At 43.9% G+C, this 24,415-nt stretch overlaps 1 protein-coding gene across 6 annotated transcripts in view; it reads right to left on the reverse strand.

Moving 5' to 3' along the window:
* TENM2 (teneurin transmembrane protein 2) overlaps window positions 1-24,415 on the reverse strand; it is a 4,210,084-nt gene that overhangs the window by 3,156,320 nt on the left and 1,029,349 nt on the right. For all 6 annotated transcript variants that reach the window (XM_068277420.1, XM_068277423.1, XM_068277418.1 and 3 more), the window contains one exon: window positions 7,775-7,969. In XM_068277420.1, the coding sequence (XP_068133521.1) occupies window positions 7,775-7,969 (195 nt within the window). The remainder of the gene's footprint in view (window positions 1-7,774; window positions 7,970-24,415) is intronic.

Here is a 24,415-nt window from a genome sequence, read left to right on the forward strand (position 1 = left end):
TGCTTGCAGTATGAGGAATGGGAGTCTAATAAATGAGTCTCTTGAGCATAAAGAATATCAATGTGGGCTTGTTCCGCCTCTTTCCATAACATACTTCTTTTAAATGGAGTGTTGAGGCCCCTAACATTTAAGGACATGAATTTAAGAGCCATTAAATACAATTTGTCTGCTGATAATATTATTTAGGATTCGAATTATAGAAAATGACACTGAGCATATGTGGGACTTTAGTTTGGTGAACATCATTAGAACACAGAAAATCCCTAGGCTGATATAATTACCCATGGATTGTGTAGTGGGGACCAGTTCGTATCCTTGAGCGAGTCCATGCCAAGGATAATATACCGAACATAGTTCAGCCATGAAGAGGATTCAGGTAACTTCAAAAGGTCACTTCTTATGGGTTACCCTTTGCCAGTCTTGTTTCAGCTTAGAGGAAGCTGTGGATGTGGTAGACGGATTAACATCTGGTGGTGGCGGGATATTTAAACGCTTGAGAACAACCAGCCCATCCTTTAAAGACGTGATGCTAAATTTGTTACCCCAATGGGAGATTAAGATCTTCGTGGGGTATCCCCACCTGTATAAGATTTGGTGGTTTCTTAGTGCCTTCGTGATAGGAAGAAGAGATCGGCGATGCTGTAGTGTGGTTTGAGAAAGGTCGGCATATATTGAATATGCTGGTAGGGATTGTGGAGCGTTCCTTTTTCTTTGATGAAAGTAAGTAAAGCTTCTTTAGTTTGATAAAAAAGGAACCTGACAATCACGTCTCTTGGAATGTTGTCTGCTAGGAACTTAGGCATAGGTAAACGGTGGACCCGGTCCATCGTGATTTCAATAGCTGGTATTGTAGGGAAAGTCGCTGTAATTAGAGAGGATACGTATTCACGTAGTTCTTCATTGGAGATTGTTTCTGCGATGCCCCTGAACTTTAAATGGTTTCTTCTGTTCCTATCTTCCGCATCAACAGCTTTTATCTTTAACCACTCAATATCTGCTGCGTGTGAGTCCATGGTATCTACCACCTTATCCTGTGTCAGTTCTGCTATTCTGTCTTCCGAGTGGGAGACTCTGTCCCCCAAAGAGCAGATGGAGCTTTGGAGAGTTTCGGAAAGCGAGTTGATCTGTGCTGTTATAGAATTTTTAAAAGAGACTAGTATCCCCTTAAGAAATTCCTGCGTGATAGCTTGATCTGTTGTAGGGAACTGGTCTATGCCCGCCTCATCTGCGCTGGGTGAATATAGTCCCCGGGCTGAGTTTAGGCCTACCTCCTCCTGTTGCGTACTGCCATCCTGCAACCTCTGCCACGATTTCGCTGGGCTCCGCGATGATGGGGTATCTGGAGTGGAACAGATCTCCTCCTGTTCTTGCGTTGTCCCCTCTTCAGCGAGAGAGTTCGGTTTCTCCGTGTTGCGTAGGCCTGAAGAAGATCCTCTGGCGCCATCTTGGATCGCAGGATGAGGCTTCCCGGGGAAAAAGTATGTACGTTTCTGTGGTCGCATTGCGCCCTTCTTTCTTTTTTTTGAGGTGTCTACCTCCATCTCGCTGTTTTACATCCTTGTTTATTTCTCCTCTAGCGCTGAATTTTGCTTAAAATAGCCGCTTTAGGTTTCAGTAACACAGGAGCTCTCGAGCTATGCTGCCATCCTCCTCGCCAGCAGCCACGCCCCCCCGCACTACAACATTTCCTAGCCTCCAATCCCTCCATGACTACAAGACAACAAACGTTTCTGCTACAATGCGCTGAATTTATCCTTCAGAATAATATCTTTACATTCAATGAATAAGTTTACTATCAGATTAGCGGAACGGCGATGGGGAGTTTGTTTGCCCCATCGTACGCTAATCTCACGATGGGTTACCTCGAACAAATGAAACTCTCCCCTGGCAACCAGTTTTTCAATAATATAGTATTTTACAGACGTTACATTGATGACCTTATTTTTATTTGGAAAGGCGACATTTCTACCATCCCACATTTTATTGATTATCTTAATTCCAAGCCAGCAGGGCTACAATTTACATACCACCATTACACATCTTCCATAGAATACCTTGACCATACCCTATACATCGAATCGAATCACATCAAAACAAAAACTTATTTCAAACCGGTCAATGCCAATAATTACATTCACTTCAAAAGTTTCCATCATCACCCCTGGATTACCAATACACCATACAGTCAGTTCAGGAGAATTTACAGGAATTTCACAGATCCATCACAATATGACATCCAATCCAATATCCTCACCAAAAAATTCCAAGGTTCATCACTCAATACAATGCCCAGCATTTACACATTCGTGACATTCTAACCAACAGATGGGAGATCCTGATGCTGGACCCCTTCTTAACCGCTTGCCGCCCGCGTCATGCCAGTAGGCGTGGCCGCGGCGGCAGCCCCAGAACCAGCTAACGCCAATTGGCGGAAAGTCCTGGGGCAGCAGTTTACGGGAGATCGCGCGCACGGTGCGCGCGCATCTCCCGCTTAGTGGGCGGAGCTGAGCTCCGCCTTCAGTCTCCGAGCGGCCGCTCGGGAGACTGTTACACGGCGAAACCGCCGTGTATTTACATGTGCAGCGCTGCGATCAGCAGCAGCGCTGCACTGGGGACAGCCGTGTGACACGGCTGTCCCCATGGGGGACAAGAGAGCGATCGGCTCTCATAGGCAGAAGCCTATGACAGCCGATCGCCGTGATTGGCCGGCTGGGGGGAGGGAGGGGATTTAGAAAAAAAATAAATAAAAGAAAATGTCAAAAAATATTTTAAAAAAAACAAACAAATATTTATAAAAAAAAAAATAAACACAGGGGGGGAGAGCTCTGTTGGTGGGGAGAAAAGGGGGGGGGGGAGATCACTTGTGTGCAGAAGTATACAGCCCTGCAGCTTGGCCTTAAAGCTGCAGTGGCCAATTAATGTAAAATTAGGCTGGTCACTAGGGGGGTTTACCACCATGGTCCTCAAGAGGTTAAGACCGCTATTACCCAAATTACCATCCATCAACTGTAGGAGAGCTCCCAATCTCCGCAACATTTTTGCACCCAGTAAACTGCGTCCGCCCACACAGCCCCTGCCCACTCATTCAGAACCACTCAAACCAGGCTGCTTTTCATGCAACAAGACCCACTGCACAGCCTGCCAATTCATCAACACTAGTGTATCATTCTCTTATACCAGTACCAACTGCAATTCCCCTTTGAAAAAACGGTTTACTTGCGACTCCAAATATGTCATCTATCTCATCTCCTGTCCGTGCCGGCTCCAGTACGTGGGGAGAACCACCCAATTAGTATGCAGCAGAATCGGACAACATAAAAGAAATATCATTAAACAATTTCCCCTTCACAGTGTGTCACGTCACTTCAGCACCCATCACAACAGCAATCCACTGCTATTTAATATTACACTGATTGACTCAGTGGATACAAGAAAACCGAATGCATTTGATCTCCTCAAAAAATACGAAATGTTCTGGATACAGACATTAAGAACCCTATCCCCGGAGGGCCTTAACAAAGTCTGGTTGCTCTCTTTTATCGCCTTTAAGAAAAAATCCTTTTTATATATCTTATCTTCTATTACTGATGTTTATTATGACTATTATTATCATCCTTCTAATACAATGATAATTATTACAGCTGCAAACATTCATCTACGATATCAAAACCGTAGACGGGATTATACACTATATATTACCAGGCCTGGACAATTTTTGCCAATGGCCTCCTCATATTTTGGATATATTACAATTGTTTTTATGTTTTTTATGTGTTCTTCGATTTTATGCTTATATCTTCATGTCATATTCACATTATTTGTTTATTATTAATTTTTATTTTTTATTATTATTATTTTATTAATTTTTAATTAATTCCAGAAGTATACACTATTTTATTTACCAATTGTAAAAAGTCGGGCATTATTCATGCTTTTATCTTCATTATCTTTCAGCATATATAATGACATTTTAAGTCTTTTCACTGTACTTGTTCTTTTGAACCACTAGATGGCAGCAAACACACCACTGTGCTCCATGTTCCCTTTTTAAACACTACCCTGTGCATACAGAGAAAGCATGCATATTATGTAATGCTGGATACACACCATGCGTTTCCGCGTTCGATGCGGCCGTCGATACGCGTCGATTCGATTATTTCCGAACATTTCCGAACGAATTTCGATGATTTTTAGGTCGAATGCCATGTAAAGTATGGCAAATCGACCTAACAATCCATCAAAGCTTGAATCGCACATGTCGGAAATAATCGAATCGACGCGTATCGACGGCCTCATCGAACGCGGAAACGCATGGTGTGTATCCAGCATAAGACCACATGCACACCAATCTACTCCTTACAGCTGGCAGCAGCTGATTGGAGGACTCTCTGGCCCCAACGGCCACTGACTCCATCCACCCACACTGGAGCAGCTTCTGGATAGGCCAGAGCTGCCAGCATTAACACATTTAAAGCAGCAAGCGACCTCACAACAGTACAGAGGCGCTCTGCTTGCTATAACTGAATTGCTGGTAAGTCTTTATCTTTATTTTTAACCACTACGCATGCCTTTTTCCCTCTTGCCAGCTACAACTTATTCCATTCCCTACCTTCTATTGAAATATACCTAAAGCGGTCTATTTGATACCAACTTTGTCACGATCTGCTCTGCTGGCCTTGTTTCCCTGGACATTTGGATAGTTTCTTATGCAGCTTGCATAATGCAAGTCCGGGGGAAACAGGCCTTTTCTGTCAGCTCGCTGCTGTGGATGGATTTGCATCCACTTCTCATGCAAATTGCTTGCTGGCTTCCTTGGAGGATTTTGAGTATAAAAGTCACTTTCTCCCAGAATTCCTTGCTCGTCATCAGGTTACTGTTTGCTAGTCTACCTTGAGCCTCAGTCTGTTTGGATCATATTCTCGACATTCTAGTGAAGTTAATATTGAGGTTTGCATTCGGCATTCCTATTAGTGTGCTAGTATTGTACATTATTTGTATTGCCTATTCTGTCTTGTCTTGTCCTTGCGATTGTACTGTCGCCAGCGGTTGGCGGTAGTGAATCGTTCTGTCCTGAACATAGATCGCATTCGCCCTAGCGTTAGAGGCGGTTTACCTTTCTAGTCTGCATCTTGGAGTATAACCTCGGCTACGGTTGCTACTGGTTACTCCTTCTGTCTGTCTTGTTGTGCGGATCGCATTCGCACATGCGGAAGAGCAGTGGATGCTTTCAGTCCTGTTCCTGTGTACGGATCGCACTCGCTCTTGCGGAAGAGTAGTGGATCCTATCTGGCCTGTTCCTGTTGTCTGTTTGTCTGTCGGTCTTGCTGTTGCCTGAGGTAAGGCAACCGATTAGCAAGCGTTTGTTATTTGTTTGTGTTTTTAGTGTTCATCTGTTAGTCAGGGTTGTCTCTGTTGCGCTTATCGTGTGGAGACCGTGCAATTAAGGTGTTTTGTCGCTGTTGTGCTTCTCGTACGGTGACCGCGTTTAGCTAGTGCATTTGTTATTTTCCTTGGCGTTCTGATTGTAATTGTTTGCTGTGTCTTTCTTACTACACCTATGTTCTGTCTTTACTGAGTCTTGTGTCTCTGTTACAATCGCCTCTCCTGCGGTGTTCTCACTCTAGCCTGTTCTGATGTGAAGTGTCTACCGTCGCTGGGCGGCGACTAGATTGGTAGACATTCACATAGTCTCTTTCTGTTCCAGTTCTCTTCTGTCTTGCTGTCTTGTTTCTGTTTGCTCTGTTCTGTCTCAAGTCGTGCAATTCCAAACTGACATCTGTGGATGTGCAGAGACCTTGTTTCTCTGTGCTCCACAGCACCACCTGCTGGTTGGTATTCCTCTTCACATATATATACATCTATCTACTGGGTACTCTGCTTCCGTGATTGTGGACATTCTCCTCTGCTCAGCGCACACGGCGTGCGCTGACTTTGGAAATCTACCTCAGATGATTACAAACTTAATCTGATTTACTAACTACCTTTTACCACTGTTATCTAGTCCATTCCCCTATACACATTATGTAGTTTACACCGACCCATTCCTTGCAATCACCCCCCTACTATAACATATCACTTAACACTATTTTTGAAGTACTATTCTTATTACACTAACTAATAATCCATTTGTATCTTTTTTATGGCAACATTTATAGCTATGCCTCTGTCTTTTGTTTACAGCTGTTTATCCCCTGCTTATTGCCTGAAAAAGTGGGCTGTGCCCGCGAAACGCGTTGCATCTTTGGGGTATTTTCAACAAATGTGTATATTTATATATTTACAGTCCTTGGTGTCTGCTTTAACGGAGGTGAGTCCACCACTTCCTCCCAGCAATTTTTTTAAAAATTGTATGTACTTTTATCCTTCTGGCGCCTCTTTTCACCTACCAATATATTGGAGTCCACCCCAGGTTGAGTCCACCCCTACCCCCTTTCTTCCTATCTACAGAGAGCGACTTCTTAATCCTGAGTGAGGACGGGTCTAATCACCTCACCTGCCTAATGAGTGGTTACCTAGGTGGTAACCCGTGTTTGTGAGTATTACCATCTCACGGTTTCATTTATCCAATCAATTTTGACATACTACACCATATTGGGTTCTCGATTTCTCTTCAACTTTAAATTAATACAGTAGCCGCCGCGAGTGAAGTATTGCGGTAGTGATACTTCACAGAAGTAGGGTCACCCGCAGTTAATAATATGTGCATATGCGCGTAGCTAACAAAGGCACACTCCTTACATGGCAGTGCTATGTAAGGTGTGCATAGGGCGCACTATGGCTCATTAAGCTGCGCAAATCAAGTCCGAGTTAGTTCATGAGAAGGGTGACATAGCTGGGACTGCAAGATCAAGAAGTACACACTATGGGGGGGGGGGGGGGGGGGGCACCCTGACAAAGGCTTACAATCTAAAGGGTGGGGGAGGGACATATGAGGTAGGGATGTGGAATAGGTGCTTGGCTGAGAGAGTTAAAGTGTGGTAGATGGGGGTAGGCCATTTTAAAGGAATTTGTTTTGAGGGCTTGCTTGAAGTTGTTGAAGGAAGGAGTGAGTCTGATGGGGGTGGGAGGGTGTTCCACAGGGTGAACTCCTTATCATTGGAATCAACTTGGCAGACCACATTCCATTCAACCACTAAGTTTAGGGAACTCAGACCTCATTAGCTCTAAATGTGGCCAGACACGATACAATAAAATGATCCGATTTTATGGCAATTCGATAAATATGAACGGATCTCCCAAAAAATCAAAAGCTTTTTTTTTTCATTCGACAAATATCCAATTGGACTTCCTTTTTTTTCGATTTTTATCGAACTGGAATATTGGAAATTGTTCTTCACTTTTTCTAAAGATTGTATGGTGTGTTAGATTTAGTCAATTTATTAATATATACATCCTAGCAATTTTCTCAGAGTTTCCAATCATTTTTATCATAATTGAACATAGGTGTATGGTACATTGGTCATATTTTTGAAATGTTACAATCAGTCAGAAAAATCGATTGCAATTCTTAAATTGAACAGATATTTAAAAAAATTGTATGATGTGCAGCCACCTTAAAACTGTGTGCAGCTTCGGTGTACTGATTGATGGGGAATTCAACTTTAGAAAAAAAATTCAGCTGTTGTGAAACATTTTTTTCTTTTCATTTAAGAAACATTGCAAATATTAAATACCTTCTTAATATGATAGCTTTTGCTTTAACAAGTTAAAGTTACACCCATGTCATCAGCTAATATAAATCTATAAACCGAATATTAAGGTAAATTATATGTACCTTCATCACAGCTGTCTCCTTTGAACCCTGAAGAGCATACACAGTTTCCTTCTATACAAGAGCCATGACCACTACATGTAGGGTCTATGCACTGGCTGCTCTGCACATCACACTCAGCTCCTTTCCAGCCACTGTAGCATATGCAGGTACCTTTAGAGTACTGTCCATTACCACTGCACAGAACTGGGCATGCAGCTGAAATACAAAGCGTTTCAATCATTAGTGTTTACATGTGTATAGTTTCTACAAAATACTTGTGATTTTAGATATTAGGTAAGTATTGATGTCATTCTTTGCAGATATTATTTACAGATATAAAACTAAAAAAATACAACTTTATGAATCACAATCTTATTTTTTAAACTTTTTATGATCTGCATAGGTAGAAAGGAAGAAATGAGGTAAACCACAAATCCAATTAATTAAAAACCTGTGATTACAAGCTAGTAGAGGAAAGTGTAGGTTACATTTTAGAAATACACACAGCATGTTGATCAAGGATTTCAGTGACTGAGGTGCCACTGCCACCTAGTGATGATCGTCATCTGCTAATTATGATTATGCAAAATGTTGCATACAATTTCACAATTATTGCCACGCATAATTATGATTTAGAGATCCATTTGTAATTTTGTGTAATTAGGAATCATTTTGTGCTGACTTAAAGTAAACCTGAGACGGGTGATTAAAAAAATATACATACCTGGGGCTTCCTCCAGCCCCCTCCAGGCTGATTGCTCCCTCGCCATCCTCATCCGCCACCTGGATCATCCACAATTTGGTCCCGAAAGTCCTCCGAGCTTGGACTTTCTGCACATGCGTAGCCCAGCTGCAAGCGTGCTCCTGTTTCACCCCTGTCACCGGGACTGTTCTGCACCTGTGCAGTAGGATGGTCTGCAGCCTCCTTTATCTTTTGTTATTCTCCCGTTAGCCTCCCCTGGCTCGTTAGCCTTGACAAGGAAGCAGAAGTCCAAAATCGCTGCTGTGCTTGCACAGTACAGGTGTGTTGCCAGGCTCCAGCCTTATGTGTTTTAAAAATACAAGGAGAGGTCTGCACTTAACTGTAAACTTCTTTATTGCTGGACAAACACCATCTTATCTCAGCCTGGCATGTTTCAGACACACCTAGTCTTTAATTATAGCTGGTTTACACAGAGATGCTGCCGACATTTATAGAAGACCTCAGTTTCATGAACTGCCCATACAACTGGCAATGTAAAAAACAACACATTTGAAATTTAAAGTCTGTAACATGAATAAAATAAAAAACGGTTCAAGCGGACAACTTTAAAATTCAAGGTGCAAATTTAAAATGTCCAATAGAATCCAATATATGGAATCCATAAGAATAATGCACAGGAAGAAGCAAGGCAAAGCAAATTTGTATATACAAAGTCCACCAAGGAGAGAGCAAATAGGATACATATTAATGAGTTGTGAGGGCTAAATCCCACCTCGCATAAAGCCCTTGTGGAACTCTAGTGCCCAAACAAAAAATCCACATTGCTTCTCTCCTGAGTAAACATTTGTAGGAATCACCCCCTCTATTAGATGGAATGATCTTCTCTATGCCCTGAAACTGAAAACTGGTCATATCACCCCTATGTGAATCCCAAAAATGCTTAGCGACCTTTAAGATATTGGTAGACAACCACCCTGGACCCAAATAATGTTCTGCTATCCTTTGCCTAAGCGGCCTAGCGGTACAGCCAACATATTGAACAGAGCACCCCGTACATGTGATTAGCAAAAAAAAAAACCAGAGTAACCAAGCAGCTACGGGTGACCCAAACTACTAGGAATGTATAGGAGGATAAAAGGGACCAAAAAGCCTTCCTACTAAAAAAGCAAAGGTTGGTGTAATTGCCTTCTTAAAACAGAAGGAAATTTGCAATAATTCAGTTATAAAAGAACATTTGTGGTTACCCACAATGCACTACCACTAAATATGCAAATTATCCCTTTTCGCCCTTGTTAAGCCAAGCAAGCATCCAGAACCGCTGGTGTATAGCAAGCTTATAGCTTTAAGTTTTACACAGCCATATCAAACCCACATGTAGACAGCCTGTTTCGGACTTTTGGTCCTTATCAGTACATGGCAGGGATTGATGAGGCTGTATGAAATAGGGCTTGGACGAGTACAACAGAGTAACCAAGCAGCTTAGGGTGACCCAAACTACTAGGAATGTATAAAGGGATAAAAGGGACCAAAAAGCCCTCCTACTAAAAAAGCAAAGCTTGGTGTAATTGCCTTCTTAAAACAGAAGGAAATTTGCAAAAAAAAAAAACATCCCTGGAGCCACAATTAATAAACTGCTTGACCGGAAAGCCATGGCCGCTAGAAACAGAGACAGCAGACCATGTTTTAAAATGTAAATGGCAATATCAACACAATGGCAAACCACACTTGTACGAGCCCACGACAGAGAGCCAGGTATTAGACCATAGTTGGGACCCAAAGAGACCAGGAAGAAAAGTCTACCAAGAGTGGGAGCATGTCGGCTGGCAAATCTAACTCCTCCCCTAATGATCGGACAAAGACCTGTGTCTGCTTCAAGTACAGGAAGATATTTGGTCAGACTATCCGTGACCAATTTGTATTCAACTGAATACGTGGTCACGAAAGTAGGCTTGGAGTTGGTTGTTGCTTGAGTAGACACCATATGTACCAATTCTGATCTGGACCTAGCACCGGTCCTAGATCTACCCCTCTCTATATACCATCTGGGGTAACCTCTTTCTTTAAGGCGTGTTTTGATGAGATTGAACTCCTTGGCTAACTCGTCCTCATCCGAGCAGTTGCATCCAGCCCTGCTAAATTCACCAACTGGAACACCTCTAATGGTGTGGGCCGGATGGCAACTGCTGGCTCTGAGGGTAGAGTTACCACTACAAGCTTTCCTGTATGTGGTAGTACGAATTGTTCTCCCAATTGGGTCACCCCTTAAGACAATGTCCAGATAACTGATGGAAGCACTACCATACTCAAAAGTAAACTGAAGGTTCAATTCATTAGCATTAAAGTGCTCAATCAGACACTGGATATCAGAGGCAGCTCCCTTCCAAATCAACAGCAAATCATTGATGTACCTCCTGTACCACACAACATCCTCCAATACGCCACAACGACCTCCAAAATGTGGCTCTCCTCCCACCGTCCAATATAGAGATTGGCAAGGAACGGAAAAAATTTGGCTCCCATTGAGGTGCCACGTTTCTGGAGGTAGAGGTGGCCATCAAACATGAAGTAGTTGTGGGCCAGAAGGTACCGAACGGCATCAAGAATGAAGATCCAAAGATCCACGTGTAGGCCGTGTATTTGACAAGATGGTACTTCAGAGCCTGTAGAGCCAAATCATGCGGAATACACGAGTAAGGGTGATTTCACGTCAACCGTGATCCAGGCGTAGCCTGCCCTCCGCTCTAGAGTCTCCATGATAGCCAACAGGTGCTAGGTGCCCTTGACATAGCCAGGGAGGTGAAGCGCCGCAGTAAGGACGACCTCGGGGTCAGCTTGAATACTGTGCACAGAGACCGGGACAGTAGTGGGGAGCGGAGGTGACAGCGTGGGACAGTCAGCTGCAAGGGGTTGGAGAAAGCTCCAGGTGAGTAAAGCTCATTTGTTAATTTTTCCCTAATAACTCATTTAACTAGAGGCTGTAATAATGAATCAACTCAGCTGCCAAGGCGCTCACCCAGAGACCCAATCCAATCAACAACATGTCTGCCCTTCGGGGGAGTGCCCGGCTTATGTATTTTGGGCAAATTGTGAAAAATAAGCACAGTGGGACGTTGAACACCTAAATATTCAGGCAGTCTCCGATCAATGACCCCCAGACTCTCTCCGTAGGACAGGAGACCAAGCAACCTGCTCCGGAATTCAGATGTGAGGTCACTTCTCAGACTCAGCATCATCCCCCAGCTGTCTCATGGCCTTGTTTCTATAGGCAACACTATCCAAGACAACAACTGCACCCCCTTGTCCGCATTACGGATTACAATATCATTGTAGAGATGTCTCAAACCTCCGATTTACGGTTATCGAACCTCAAACGCGAACTTCCGCAAAAGTTTGGTTCACTCGAACTTTCGCGAACCACAATAGATTTCAACGGGGAAGCAAACTTTGAAAACTAGAAAAATTTATGCTGGCCACAAAAGTGATGGAAAAGATGTTTCAAGGGGTCTAACACCTGGAGGGGGGCATGGCGGAGTGGGATACATGCCAAAAGTCCCGGGGAAAAATCCAGATTTGACGCACAGCAGCGTCTTAAGGGCAGAAATCATATTGCATGCTAAATTGGAGGCCTAAAGTGCTTTAAAACATTTTGCATGTGTATACATCAATCAGGTAGTGTAATTAGTGTACTGCTTCACACTGACAGACCCAACTCACTGTGTAAAGCACCACAAACAGTCATTGCTTCATTGTGATACGCAAGCGCCTTCACCGTGGCAAGGTAACGATCACAAAGGGGAATTGACACATGTACATGCCTTTTGTTTTGTTGTTGCAGCTGCAGTGTGGGCAGAAAAATTAGGCAGGCATTTACACGCACCAGAAACATTATTATAGCGGCCGCTGCAAGCAGCAGCCTTAAAATTTCAGTAATCCATCTGGAGTCCTGGGCGCTGTTGGTGGTGGCGGAGAAGGCAGTCAAGTGGCCTGCAGGCAGAGATGCTGTGTGGGGAGCGACTTAGTCTTGGGGCAGGCAGTCACACGGCGTGCAGGCAGAGATGCTGTGTGTGGGGACTGACTTAGTCTTCGGGCGGGCAGTAGCCCTCCGGGATCCATGCCTCATTCATTTTGATAAAGGTGAGGCACTGAAGACTTTTGTGTCCTAGGCGACTTTTCTCAGTGACAATGCCTCCAGCTACGCTAAAGGTCCTTTCTGACAGGACGCTTGAGGCAGGGCAAGACAGAAGTTGGATGGCAAATTGGGACAGCTCTGGCCACAGGTCAAGCCTGCGCACCCAGTAGTCCAGGGGTTCATCGCTGCTCATAGTGTCTACATCCAGACTAAAGGCCAGGTAGTCGGCTACCTGCCAGTCGAGGCGTTGGTGGAGGGTGGATCCGGAAGGGCGAGGCATTGGACTAAAGAATGTCCGCATGTCCAACATCACCATGAGATCGCTGGAGAATCCTGTCCTTGCCTGCGTGGACATGGGAGAAGGATTACTGGCAGTGGCACCTTTACTCTGTTGTGCTGTGACATCACCCTTAAACGCACTGTAAAGCATAGTTGCCAGCTTGTTCTGCAAGTGCTGCATCCTTTCTGCCTTCAGGTAACATCACCTCCACTTTGTGCTTATACCGAGGGTCTAGTAGTGTGGCCACCCAGTGCAGGTCATTCCCCTTGAGTTTTTTTATACAGGAGTCCCTCAACAGGCTGGACAGCATGAAAGATGCCATCTGCACAAATTTGGATGCAGACATACTATCCATCTCCTCTTGCCCTTCCTCAGTGATGTCAGGTAAGTTCTCCTCCTCCCCCCAGCCACGAAGAATACCATGGGAACGTTGAGCAGCACAAGTCCCCTGTGATGCCTGCTGCGGTTGTTCTTCCGCCTCCTCCTCCAAAGAAACACCTTCCTCATCATCTGACTCCTCTTCCCCACACGACCCTTCCTCCTCCCCCCTCTGTGCTACCGCAGGTGTTGAGGAAACAGCTGGTTCTGCTGAGAATTGATCCCACAACTCTTTCTCCTGTTCCTGTAACTGTTCCTGTTCACGCTCCTCCACAGCTTGAGCCACCACTCTACGCACGGCACGCTCCAGGAAGAAAGCATATGGGATCAAGTCACTGATGGTGCCTTCACTGCGACTCACCATGTTTGTCACCTCCTTAAACATCAGGAGTGTTGAATTCCAGTGAGTCGGGCTATCGCAAATCAAGCACGTCACCGGCAAGTTCTTTCTCCGCTGAATATCGGCCAAGCGTGCCATGGCCGCATGGCTGTGTAAGACCGCCTGAAATGCACACACCTTCCAAGACTGCTTCAGGATGTCCTGTAAGCCTAGGTACTTACACACAAATCTCTGAATTATTAGATTCAGCACATGTGCCATGCAGGGTACATGTGTCAACTTTTCCAAATTCAAAGCCAAAATGTGATTGCTACCATTGTCACACACCACGTTGCCGATCTACAGTTGGTGCGAAGTCAGCCACTGATCCACCTGTTTGTTAAGAGCAGGCAGAAGAGCTGCTCCAGTGTGACTCTCCACTTTGAGGCAAGACATGTCTAAGATGGCGTGACACCATTGTACCTGGCATGCAGCATAGGCCCTGGGGAGCTGGGGCTGTGTAGCTGGAGAGGAGATCACAGCACCAGTAGAGTTGTACTGCCACTCAGGCAAGGAGGAGGAGGAGGATGACAGTGAAGAAGATGTAGCAGGAGGAGAGGAGGTGGCAGGAGGCCTGCCTGCAAGCAGTGGAGGTGTCACAACTAGGTCCGCTGCACAGCCACGTACTCCCTGCTTGCCAGCGGTAACCAGGTTGACCCAATGGGCCGTGTAAGTAATGTACCTGCCCTGACCGTGCTTGGCAGACCAGGCATCCGTGGTCAGATAGACCCTTAACTAAACGCTGTGTGCCAGAGATGACACCACTTGCCTTTCAACTTCATGGTACAGTTTGGGTATCACCTTTTTTGAGAAATAATTGCGGCCTGGTATCTTCCACTGCAGTGTCCCAATGGCCACAAATTTTTGGAAGGCCTCAGAGTCCACCAGCTGGTATGGTAACAGCTAACGAGCTAACAGTTCCGCCAAGCCAGCTGTCAGACGTCGGGCAAGGGGGTGAATGGCAGACATTGGCTTCTTCCACTCAAAGATTTCCCTCACGGACACCTTGCTGCTGCTGTGGGCAGAGGAGGAGGAACCGCTCAAGGGCAGAGGCGGAGTGGAGGAGGGTGGCTGTGATTGTGAAGGTGCAAGGGAGAAAGCAGCTGAAGATGATGCACCTGAAGGAGGAAGAGGAGAAGGAGGGTGGCTTTGCTTTTGTGTGCTGCTTTTGCTCAGGTGGTCTTCCCATTGCAGTTTGTGCTTTTTCTCCATGTGCCTTCGTAAGGCAGTTATCCCCACGCGGGTGTTGGCCTTTCCACAGCTCAATTTTTGGCGGCGGAGAGATCAGATTGCATTGCTCTGATCTGAGGCACACAAAAATTTTTTCACACCGCTGAGCCCCCCTGGGGTGATGGTACTATGGTGGCATAAGCAGCTGATGTTGAAGGACATGTTGGCTGGCTGTCCATAGGTGGCGATACATGGCGCCGGACACTGCCACCAGCTGTTTCTGACGACGAGCTCCCCCTGCTTCTTTCAGGAATTTGTCTCCTCCTACTCCTCTCTGACTCCCCCTCTGAACTGTCCCTCTGTTCATCTCCTCTATTGGGAACCCACATGACATCTGTATCATCATAATCATCATCATCATAATCATCCTCCCCAGCTTCGCTTGCATCAGACACCTCCAAAACTGCACCAACAGCAGGTACTTCATCATCATCATCCTCCTCACACCTTACATCCATAGTGTCGCCTAACTTAGACATATGAGGTGGTGTAACTTGCTTAGCGCCTTCATCTTGTTGTAAGAATAATGGCTGTGAATCAGTGAATTCCCAAGCAAATAACCATGTTATACAACAAATGTAGCGGATGTGGTGCTTGGGGTAGCGCTGGTGGCTGTGGAAGATGAGGTGTTCTGTGTTAAATAGTCAACCACATCCTGACAATCTTAGGAGTTGATGGCACATGCCTTCTTCTGCGCACTGTACTTTGGTCCAGGGCCACACAAAATCACGTCACCATGACCTCAAACAGACCTGCCGGGTGGCCTGCCTCTTGGTCTGCTTCTGCCTCTGCTTGTTGTTTTGTCTATATCGGGGAGGGGGGGGTGAAGCGAAAGGTATGCACTGACTTGACTAATACAATGTGCAGTTACACAGGTGCAGTGAAAGGTATGCAGTGACTGGTATTACAATACAATGTGCAGCTGTCACACAGGTGCAGTTAACAAGTTTGCACAGACTGGTATATTAAACAACGTGCGGTCACACAGGTACTGTGAACAATTATGCAATGACTAGTATTACAAATGAGCAGCTGTCACACACACACAGGTATTGGTACAGGTATGCAGTGACTGATATATAATATAACACTGAGTGCGGTCACGTAGGTGCACTGAACAGGTATGCAGTGACAGGTATCAATACAATGTGCAGCTGTCACAGTGACTGGTATATAATATAACACTGCGTGCGGTCATGTAGGTAGGAGCACTGTACAGGTATGCAGGGATTGGTATTACAAATGTGCAGCTGTCACGAACACAGGTACCATGAACAGGTGCAGTGACTGGTACATAACACTGTTTGCGGTCACGTAGGTAGGTGCACTGAACAGGTATGCAGGGATTGGTATTACAAATGTGCAGCTGTCACACACACAGGTACCATGAACAGGTAGTCACTGAATGTGCTGGGCCTGGCAGTGGCACAGTAGGAATTACCAAGGGGCCAAGGGTCAGCTGCGACTGACTGGCAGGGCTGTATATGCAACAATTGTCTGTTGGACAAACACACACACACAAAATAGATCCCAAGAACAACATTAGCTCTCAAAAGAGCTGTTGAGGGGTGCTTTTTTAGCAATAAGTATCAGCAAGGAGCAAGCTAACAAGCCTAACAAGAGCTTAACTAAGCTTTCCCTAATGTCTCTGCAGCAAGCTCTCCCCCCACACAAGTGAGTGAAATGGCCGACACTGCCTGCCTTTTTAAGGGGCCCCAGGAGGGAGTGTACCCTGATTGGCTACCATGTGTCTGCTGAATGTGATGTAGAGGGTCAAAGTTGACCCTAATGATGTAGTATAGGGAGCGGGTCAAACTCGCATATAGTATGCGGTTCACCGCAAACGCGAAGTTCACGCGAATCGGTTCGCCTGCCATCACTATATCACTTTGTGGTGATTCATAAGGGCACATATCTTATCCTTACAATGTGTTTTGTTGGTATTGATGGGGGGGGGGGTGCAACAGCATGGATCACATTTACAGTTATTACATGTTAAGGCCAGTTTTACAGTTAGTTTATAGTTTGGTTGAAAAACCTCCATCAAGTTCCACCTGAAAAATGTGTTCATTACTGGCCTGCAGCATCATGTATCCAGGTTGACTCAAGGTGGCAATCAGATAAAATCCTTGCAGAATTTAGCCCAACAAACCGATTCCTGCCTCACTAGAACTGGCTTTGAAAACAAATGCCACAAAGACCCCTTGGGCCCAGGCACAATCACTACACTATTATTTACAATAGCCTAATCTCTCGCAAGACAGCTACTAAACCAGATTATATTTGCCGCTGGTAAAAATGATATACAATGGGAACAAGATCTGGAGGACCTCCAGAAAATCTGGACACCTATCCCTAAAAGCTTTTATGTTCAAATGTGGTTGAAATAAACTATATGATTATTCTATGACAACACCTCACTCTAAATAGGCTAGCCAAATTGAATTCACAACATTCAGATAAATGCTTCAGAGGCTGTGGGTGCAAGGGTATGGGTTGGTTATAAGTCTGTGTTTGTTTTCGTCTGTTTCTTCCTAATATGGAAGTCCTGCCATATTATATGTTTTATTTCATGTTCGTCATCATACATGGATTAGTGAGCCTATTGGATCTACAGGGTGAACTATGTCACTATGGCTTGAGAACCTGTCCCCTGTATAACTCGTGATCATTGTGAAGATAGAAGACACTGGAGAAAACCGCTAACACTACCCCAGGACAGTGTAGGACCAGGACAGGCCAATCCAAAGGAACATAGACAGAAGAGTGTCCGCACAATGTCCTATGAATCAGGTTCCTTTATCATGGATGTATCCAAACAAGCTCACACATCATAAGCTGACATGTTTCGAACCAACAGGTTCTTACTCATAGCTAAAAGATCAAATGACACTATGCATCCATATATACCTTCCTCCTGTGGGGAGGGGGGCCGAAAGGCAGACACTCCCCCTTTAAAACTCCACATCAAGGAAGAGATATTCACAATCCAAAAGAGATTAACATCTATTATTCAGTACCTCTCTCTAAAATTACCTAATATATGGTATACCAGCAATTTGAGTTTGTTTAAAAACATTAGTATATAGAACAATTGATAAAATAAATAAAATCTAATTTTTTGACAAACAGTATGAGAACAGCAGAATATAGTAAGCAGCTATTATATATTAGGTTATCAGTGCTAAATCCCAACGGGAATTCAGACCTTTGGGGGTTCTCGTACCCATTCTAAAAATCCATAGAGCCTCACGACTAGTAAGTCGTTTAGACAAATCCCCACCCCTCTGGGCTGGGAAAACCCTCTCCAAACCATGGAAGCGAAAAGAAGACATGTCACCACTGTGAACAAGGCGAAAATGCTTCGCCACGTTCGAAATGTTTGTACTAAGCCAACCCGGGCCACAGTAATGTTCCCCAATTCTGGCACGTAAAGGTCTCGTGGTACACCCCACATACTGCAGGGAACATTCAGTGCATGTTATAAGATATATCACATTTTGCGTACCACAATTTATAAATTCTTTAATGGGGAAACTGCGCCCGTTCGAGGTAGACGTGGCCCCCCGTGTACGCATATGTACGTCGCAGTAGCGACATGTCTTAACATCTTAACGCCACATCTATATGAACCAGACAAGCTAAGCCATGTTGAAGATCTAGACCTCGAATCAAACAAACTGGGTGAGAGGGATTGGGCCAGAGTGGGAGCTCGTCTACTAGCGAAGCGTACTCCCTGTTGTAAGATATCCCGTAAATCCTCATCTCCTTTTAGAACAGGAAGATACCTTTTCAAAATGGGCACAATCTTATTAAACTCTACACTATAAGTTGTAACAAAAGTGGGCCTGGAATCTTTAGTATTTCCGCCAGCGAATGTTGTCAGTAAGTGGTCCCTACTTTGTCTACTGGCCCTAGTTTTTCCCCTTTTAATCATCCAGTCGGGATAGCCCCTTTCTCGTAGCCTATCCTCTACCTTCTCAAATTCCTCTCCAAGGTACCCCTCATCCGAGCAGTTACAGCTTGCCCTGATAAACTCACCAACAGGAACCGCACAAATCGTATGCTTCGGATGGCAACTCGTGGCTCGGAGAATAGTGTTGCCACTACAAGGTTTTCAAAAAGTTCTAGTATGCACCTTCCCCTGGATTGGATCTCCGACCAAAGTAACATCCAAATAATCGATTGAGTCAACCCCCCAATTAGTGGTGAACTGTAGATTGAAAGAATTTATATTTAGGTCACTCAAAAAGAGAGGAATATCATGCGGAGCTCCCTCCCAGACCAGGAGCAGGTCGTCGATGTACCTCCCGTACCACGCAACACTCCCCAGACGGCAACCCCCACCCTCAAAGATGTGGCACTCCTCCCACCACCCCATATAGAGGTTGGCCAAAGATAGAGACAATTTGGCCCCCATGGAGGTGCCACACCTCTGGAGGTAAAAGCCGCCATCAAACATGAAGTAATTGCGGGTCAGGAGGTACCCGACCGCCAAACATATAAAGGTCTGGAGCTCCTCAGGATAGGCAGAATACTTCCTAAAATGGTAATTAATAGCTTCTATGGCCAAGCTATGAGGGATACATGAATAAAGGGCTTTTACATCGATAGTGATCCATATATAATGTCTTTTCCAAACAAAGCCCTCTAAACTGGAAAGTAAATGCTTAGTGTCCCTGATATAACCTGGGAGTCGCCTAACCAGTGGCTGTAGCATAGAATCAACCCACTCACTCAGGCGCTCCCCCAGGGAGCCAATACTAGCCACAATGGGCCTACCCTCCGGGGGAGCACCCGGTTTGTGGATTTTAGGGAGATGGTGGAAAATTGGTGTGATTGGATCCCGGACACCCAAATAGTCAGACATCCTCTGATCCAGAACGCCCAAGCTCTGTCCAAAGGATAACAAGTCAAAGAGTTCCCTCTGAAACGGCCTCATGGGGTCTGCTCCCAATTTTTGGTACACTGCAGGATTCCCCAGTTGCCTCAGAGCTTTAGTCCTATAACTATCACTGTCTAGGACGACAACGGCACCCCCTTTATCTGCATTACGGATAACTATAGCGTTATTATTCTTTAGGTTGGAAAGGGCCTGTCGCTCCTGATGTGACAAATTAGGTCTACTACTGCCCCGGGCCCCCTCCAATTCCACCAAATCTCTCTCCACTAACTCCACTAACTCCTGGAAGGTTTCTACATGATGAGTTCGGCTAGCCAAGGGATAAAAGGACGGATTACAGGCATGGATCGGTTTGACATCTATGGAGACCAGTCCAGTGCTTTCCGAGGCCAAAGAATCCAAGGCCCATTTAGCACTTAGCTCACTAAAGTCTCCAATATCAGTGACACCATCCATAACCCTCTCAACCCGACCCCCATCTACCTCACTACCAGAAAAATGCTTTCGGAGTAGAATAGCTCTTATAAATCTATTTACATCAACGATAGTCTCAAATACATTCATGTGATATGTTGGCACAAAAGAAAGGCCCCTAGCAAGGACCCACTCTTCCATATCCGAAAGCACATACTGGGAGAGATTTACCACACTCTGTACCCTCTCCCCCCCTGACCTGAGCCTTCCTGGTCTGTGTTTCTTTCCCGCCTGTCTGATCTTCCATCTCCTCCTCTCTTGCTCTTCTGGCGGCCCTTCCTCTGCTTCCTGTAATTGGTGGTTGGAACTTGTACGTTTTTTTGGAAAGCCTGAAACTGCCTCTGCCTGCAAAGAGCGCCCACGTGTTTCAGGATCTGAAGTATCTGATACATCAGAAACTTCTAGGGATCCTCTCTACCCCCAAAAATATTGAAATAATAGGGAAATACATCAAGGACAATTTTTCACTAAATACACAGACAGACACCCCAACAAATATAAGATGGGAAGAGCACAAATCAGTTATAAGGGGGCACATAATATCACTTTATACCCACATCAAAAAAGATAAAAATAAGGCCAAAGAGGATCTGGAACTATTACTACAAAAAATATACAATGAGCATTCAGATTCTATGACTAAGAGCATACTGAAACAAATTAGCTCGATCAAGGAACAACTAGATGTAATGCTTTCTGAAGAGGTGGCTTGTAAATTTAGATGGCTCGGACAAAAGAACTATTATCTAGCTAACAAAGCCAGCTCCTCCCTGGCCAACAAATTAGTGGGTAAATTGAGATCACAAAAATGTATGCCCTTGAAGTTACCTAATGAAGGTCTCACATATAACCCAGTCAAAATTACTAATATGTTCAGGGATTTCTACAAAAAACTGTACAGCAACAACAAGTCATCCACAAAGGAGAATATAAATACATTTTTTGAAAATGTAGTACTACCCAGAATTACCCCAGAACAAAATGAGAGCATGAATGCTCCTATAACATCAGGAGAAGTTTTAAACACTATAAATAATTTAAAACCCTCAAAAGCCCCAGGGTCAGATGGCCTCTCAGCAAACGACTACAAGGCTTTCAGGGCTGAACTTGTGCCACAATTGGTAGAATATTTTGAGGCTATCAGAGGGGGTAATCAGATCCTGACGGAATCTAATAAGGCCACAATTGTAGTGCTGGCAAAGGATGGAAGGGACCCAAACGTTTGCAAGAACTATAGGCCTATATCCTTAATTAACGTGGATCACAAGATTTTGACTAAACTCCTAGCCGATAGGATCAATACTTTCTTACCAACAATAATAGACACGGATCAGGTTGGCTTCATAAAAAGACGCCAAGGTCCTGATAATATCAGAAAGATATGCAACCTAATATGGAGGGCCCATCATCTCAAAAAACCTTTGCTATTACTTGCAGTTAATATTGAAAAGGCCTTTGATTCCTTAAATTGGACATATTTATATGCGACCTTGCAAAAGTTTGGATTCTCCGGTGAATTTGTCAACATTTTAAAAAATGTATACTCAAATCCCTCTGCTTGTATACTGGCAGCGGGATTTGTGTCAGAGGCTTTTGACATTAAAAGAGGGACGAGGCAGGGATGTCCTCTATCCCCTGCCTTGTTCGCCCTGGCCTTCGAACCTCTCTTGGAATTAATAAGAAGTAACACATCAATCAGAGGTCCGAAAATTCGCAGTTTGGAATATAAATGCTCTGCCTTTGCGGATGACTTGTTGTTGACACTAGAAGATCCCTTCATTTCCCTCCCAAATTTATTAAAAATTCTGAAGGAGTTTGGTCTGGTTTCAGGACTGAAGGGTAACCAAGAAAAGACAGAGGCTCTTCCAATTCTATTTTCCTCTTAAGATGAGGAGAGACTGAAAGAGAATTTCCAATTTATTTGGAAAAATAATACCCTGAAATACCTGGGACTACACCTAACAAAATCAGTAGACGACCTCTACAGACAAAACTATCAACCTTTAATCTCTAAACTAAAGTTAAATATGCTCAAATGGAACAGGCTGAAAATATCATGGATAGGAAGAATAAATGTAGTAAAAATGGTAATTCTCCCTAAATTACTGTATTTATTTAGATCTATACCTATGTTAATCCCCAAGGCCCATATCAAAGCCTTCCAAAAAGAGTCTTTTAAATTTATATGGATGTATAAGAAGGCCAGAATCCGGACAAATATTATGTTTAAGACAAAACAACGGGGGGGGGGGGGGGGGGATACCAAACCTAATCAGATACTTAGAGGCAGTCAGGAGCTCGCAACTACTAGGAGCTTCTTTCAGAGGCTACCAAGCAAAATGGAGGGAACTAGAGAACGATTACATACATCCATATAAAATTCAGGATATGATTTTGTGGCAGGAGGTTCCAAAAGAGATTATAAAACAAGGTTCTCCTATTACACAAGACTCTTTAAAACTATGGAACTGCTTAAAATTCAAGTTTAAGCTAGTTGCAAAGCTGTCCAGATACTCACCTCTGTTTCATAACCCTAATTTTGTCCAGCGGTTAACGAGAAGAGACTTTGAGTGGTGGATCAAGTCAGGTATCACTTGCCCAGCAGACCTAATTTCGGGAGGAAAATTATTGACTTGGCATGAATTATACGCCAAAAGTTGAATACTTCAGATACCTACAGATAAAAAGCTATATTCTAAGCAACTGGGGACAGAACCTTACACCTAACAAGATGACTCCACTGGAGAAAATATATAAGAATCATGATATTTTTAACAAGGCAATATCCATTATCTATCAATCACTACTGGAGGGTAAAGATACTAAACAGAGATACCAGTTGGATTGGGAAAGAGATCTTGGCAAGAACTTACAGAGGCAGAATAAGATAAGGTATGGTCTAAAACAGCAAAATGCTCAAGAAACATCTCAATTACTTAAACGTCTGTTAAACTTCTCTTCAGAGCATACATTACCCCAGATAGACTAGCAAAATGTAACCCATCTGACTCAGCTAGTTGCTTTAGAGGTTGCACTACAAAAGGATCTCTATACCACATTTGGTGGGAATGTATAAAAGTATCCAACTTTTGGGAAAAAACATACCAGCTATGCTCTGAAATTTTAGGAAAAAGAATACTCCCTTCCCCATCAAATGCTCTTTTAAATGTCTACTCCACACAACTCTCTAATAAAGAGAACAGATTCCTGCTGAAGGTAATCACAATATTGACTGGAATCTTTTGATAGGTAAAATAAATGATGTTTGTCTAAACGAGTACCTGACAGATCTGCTTCTAGATAACACTTCACACTTCTACGAAGTGTGGGCGCACTGGCTGACATCCCCATATGGGAAACATCTTAACTCTATTATGAAGGTATGAGGGGAGGGACAGCTTTGGAAGTCAAATTGCTCGCTCCTCCTTACACACTTGACTATAGAACACCTGAATTGGGGGCACTGGACTAGGACTATACTACATTAAAGCGGAATATTACCCTGCATTTCAACTTTGCTCTAAAACATTATTTACAGCATATTATATGCAAAAAGCATTTTTTTTTACTAGACTAGCATTGGAAGGGTTAAACACAGAGGTTTAAAGTTCCGTGGAGAGATATGCAGAAGTTCAGATTGTTACATTCTATTTAGTTAAATGTATCTATTGATAAATGTTACACACTCTTTGGCTGTCCTCCAGCTCCCTCTCAGTCAGAGAGAGTGAGTCACATTCAACACTTAGATACATTTATGTAAACAAAATGTATCTATGTCAGCTTCGGATGCGTCTGCAGAAATCTCCAGGAACTTTAAAGCACTGTGTAACCCTTCTAATGCTGGTCTAGTAAAAAAAAAAAATGCTGGTTGCATATAATATACTGTAAATAATGTTTTAGAGCAAAGTTGAAATGCAGGGTTATATTCCGCTTTAAAGGTAGAGTACTTATTTTCTCGTTGCTTTTCTGTTCTTTTTTTTCTTCTAGGGTTACTTTTTTATTTTACTTTATTATCAGATACCATTTTATAACACTATACATACTTTCGTATACATATACACTTAGTACTTTTCAGAGGGAGGACGTTCCTCTTTCTAATTTACACATATATATATTGTGCAGAGCGGGTCAGTTGATGGGTCTATACAATCTACCTACTAAAAAATTACAATTTATGTACTTTTTA

This window comes from Hyperolius riggenbachi, chromosome 3 (genome assembly GCF_040937935.1).
Source record: "Hyperolius riggenbachi isolate aHypRig1 chromosome 3, aHypRig1.pri, whole genome shotgun sequence".
NCBI lineage: Eukaryota > Metazoa > Chordata > Amphibia > Anura > Hyperoliidae > Hyperolius > Hyperolius riggenbachi.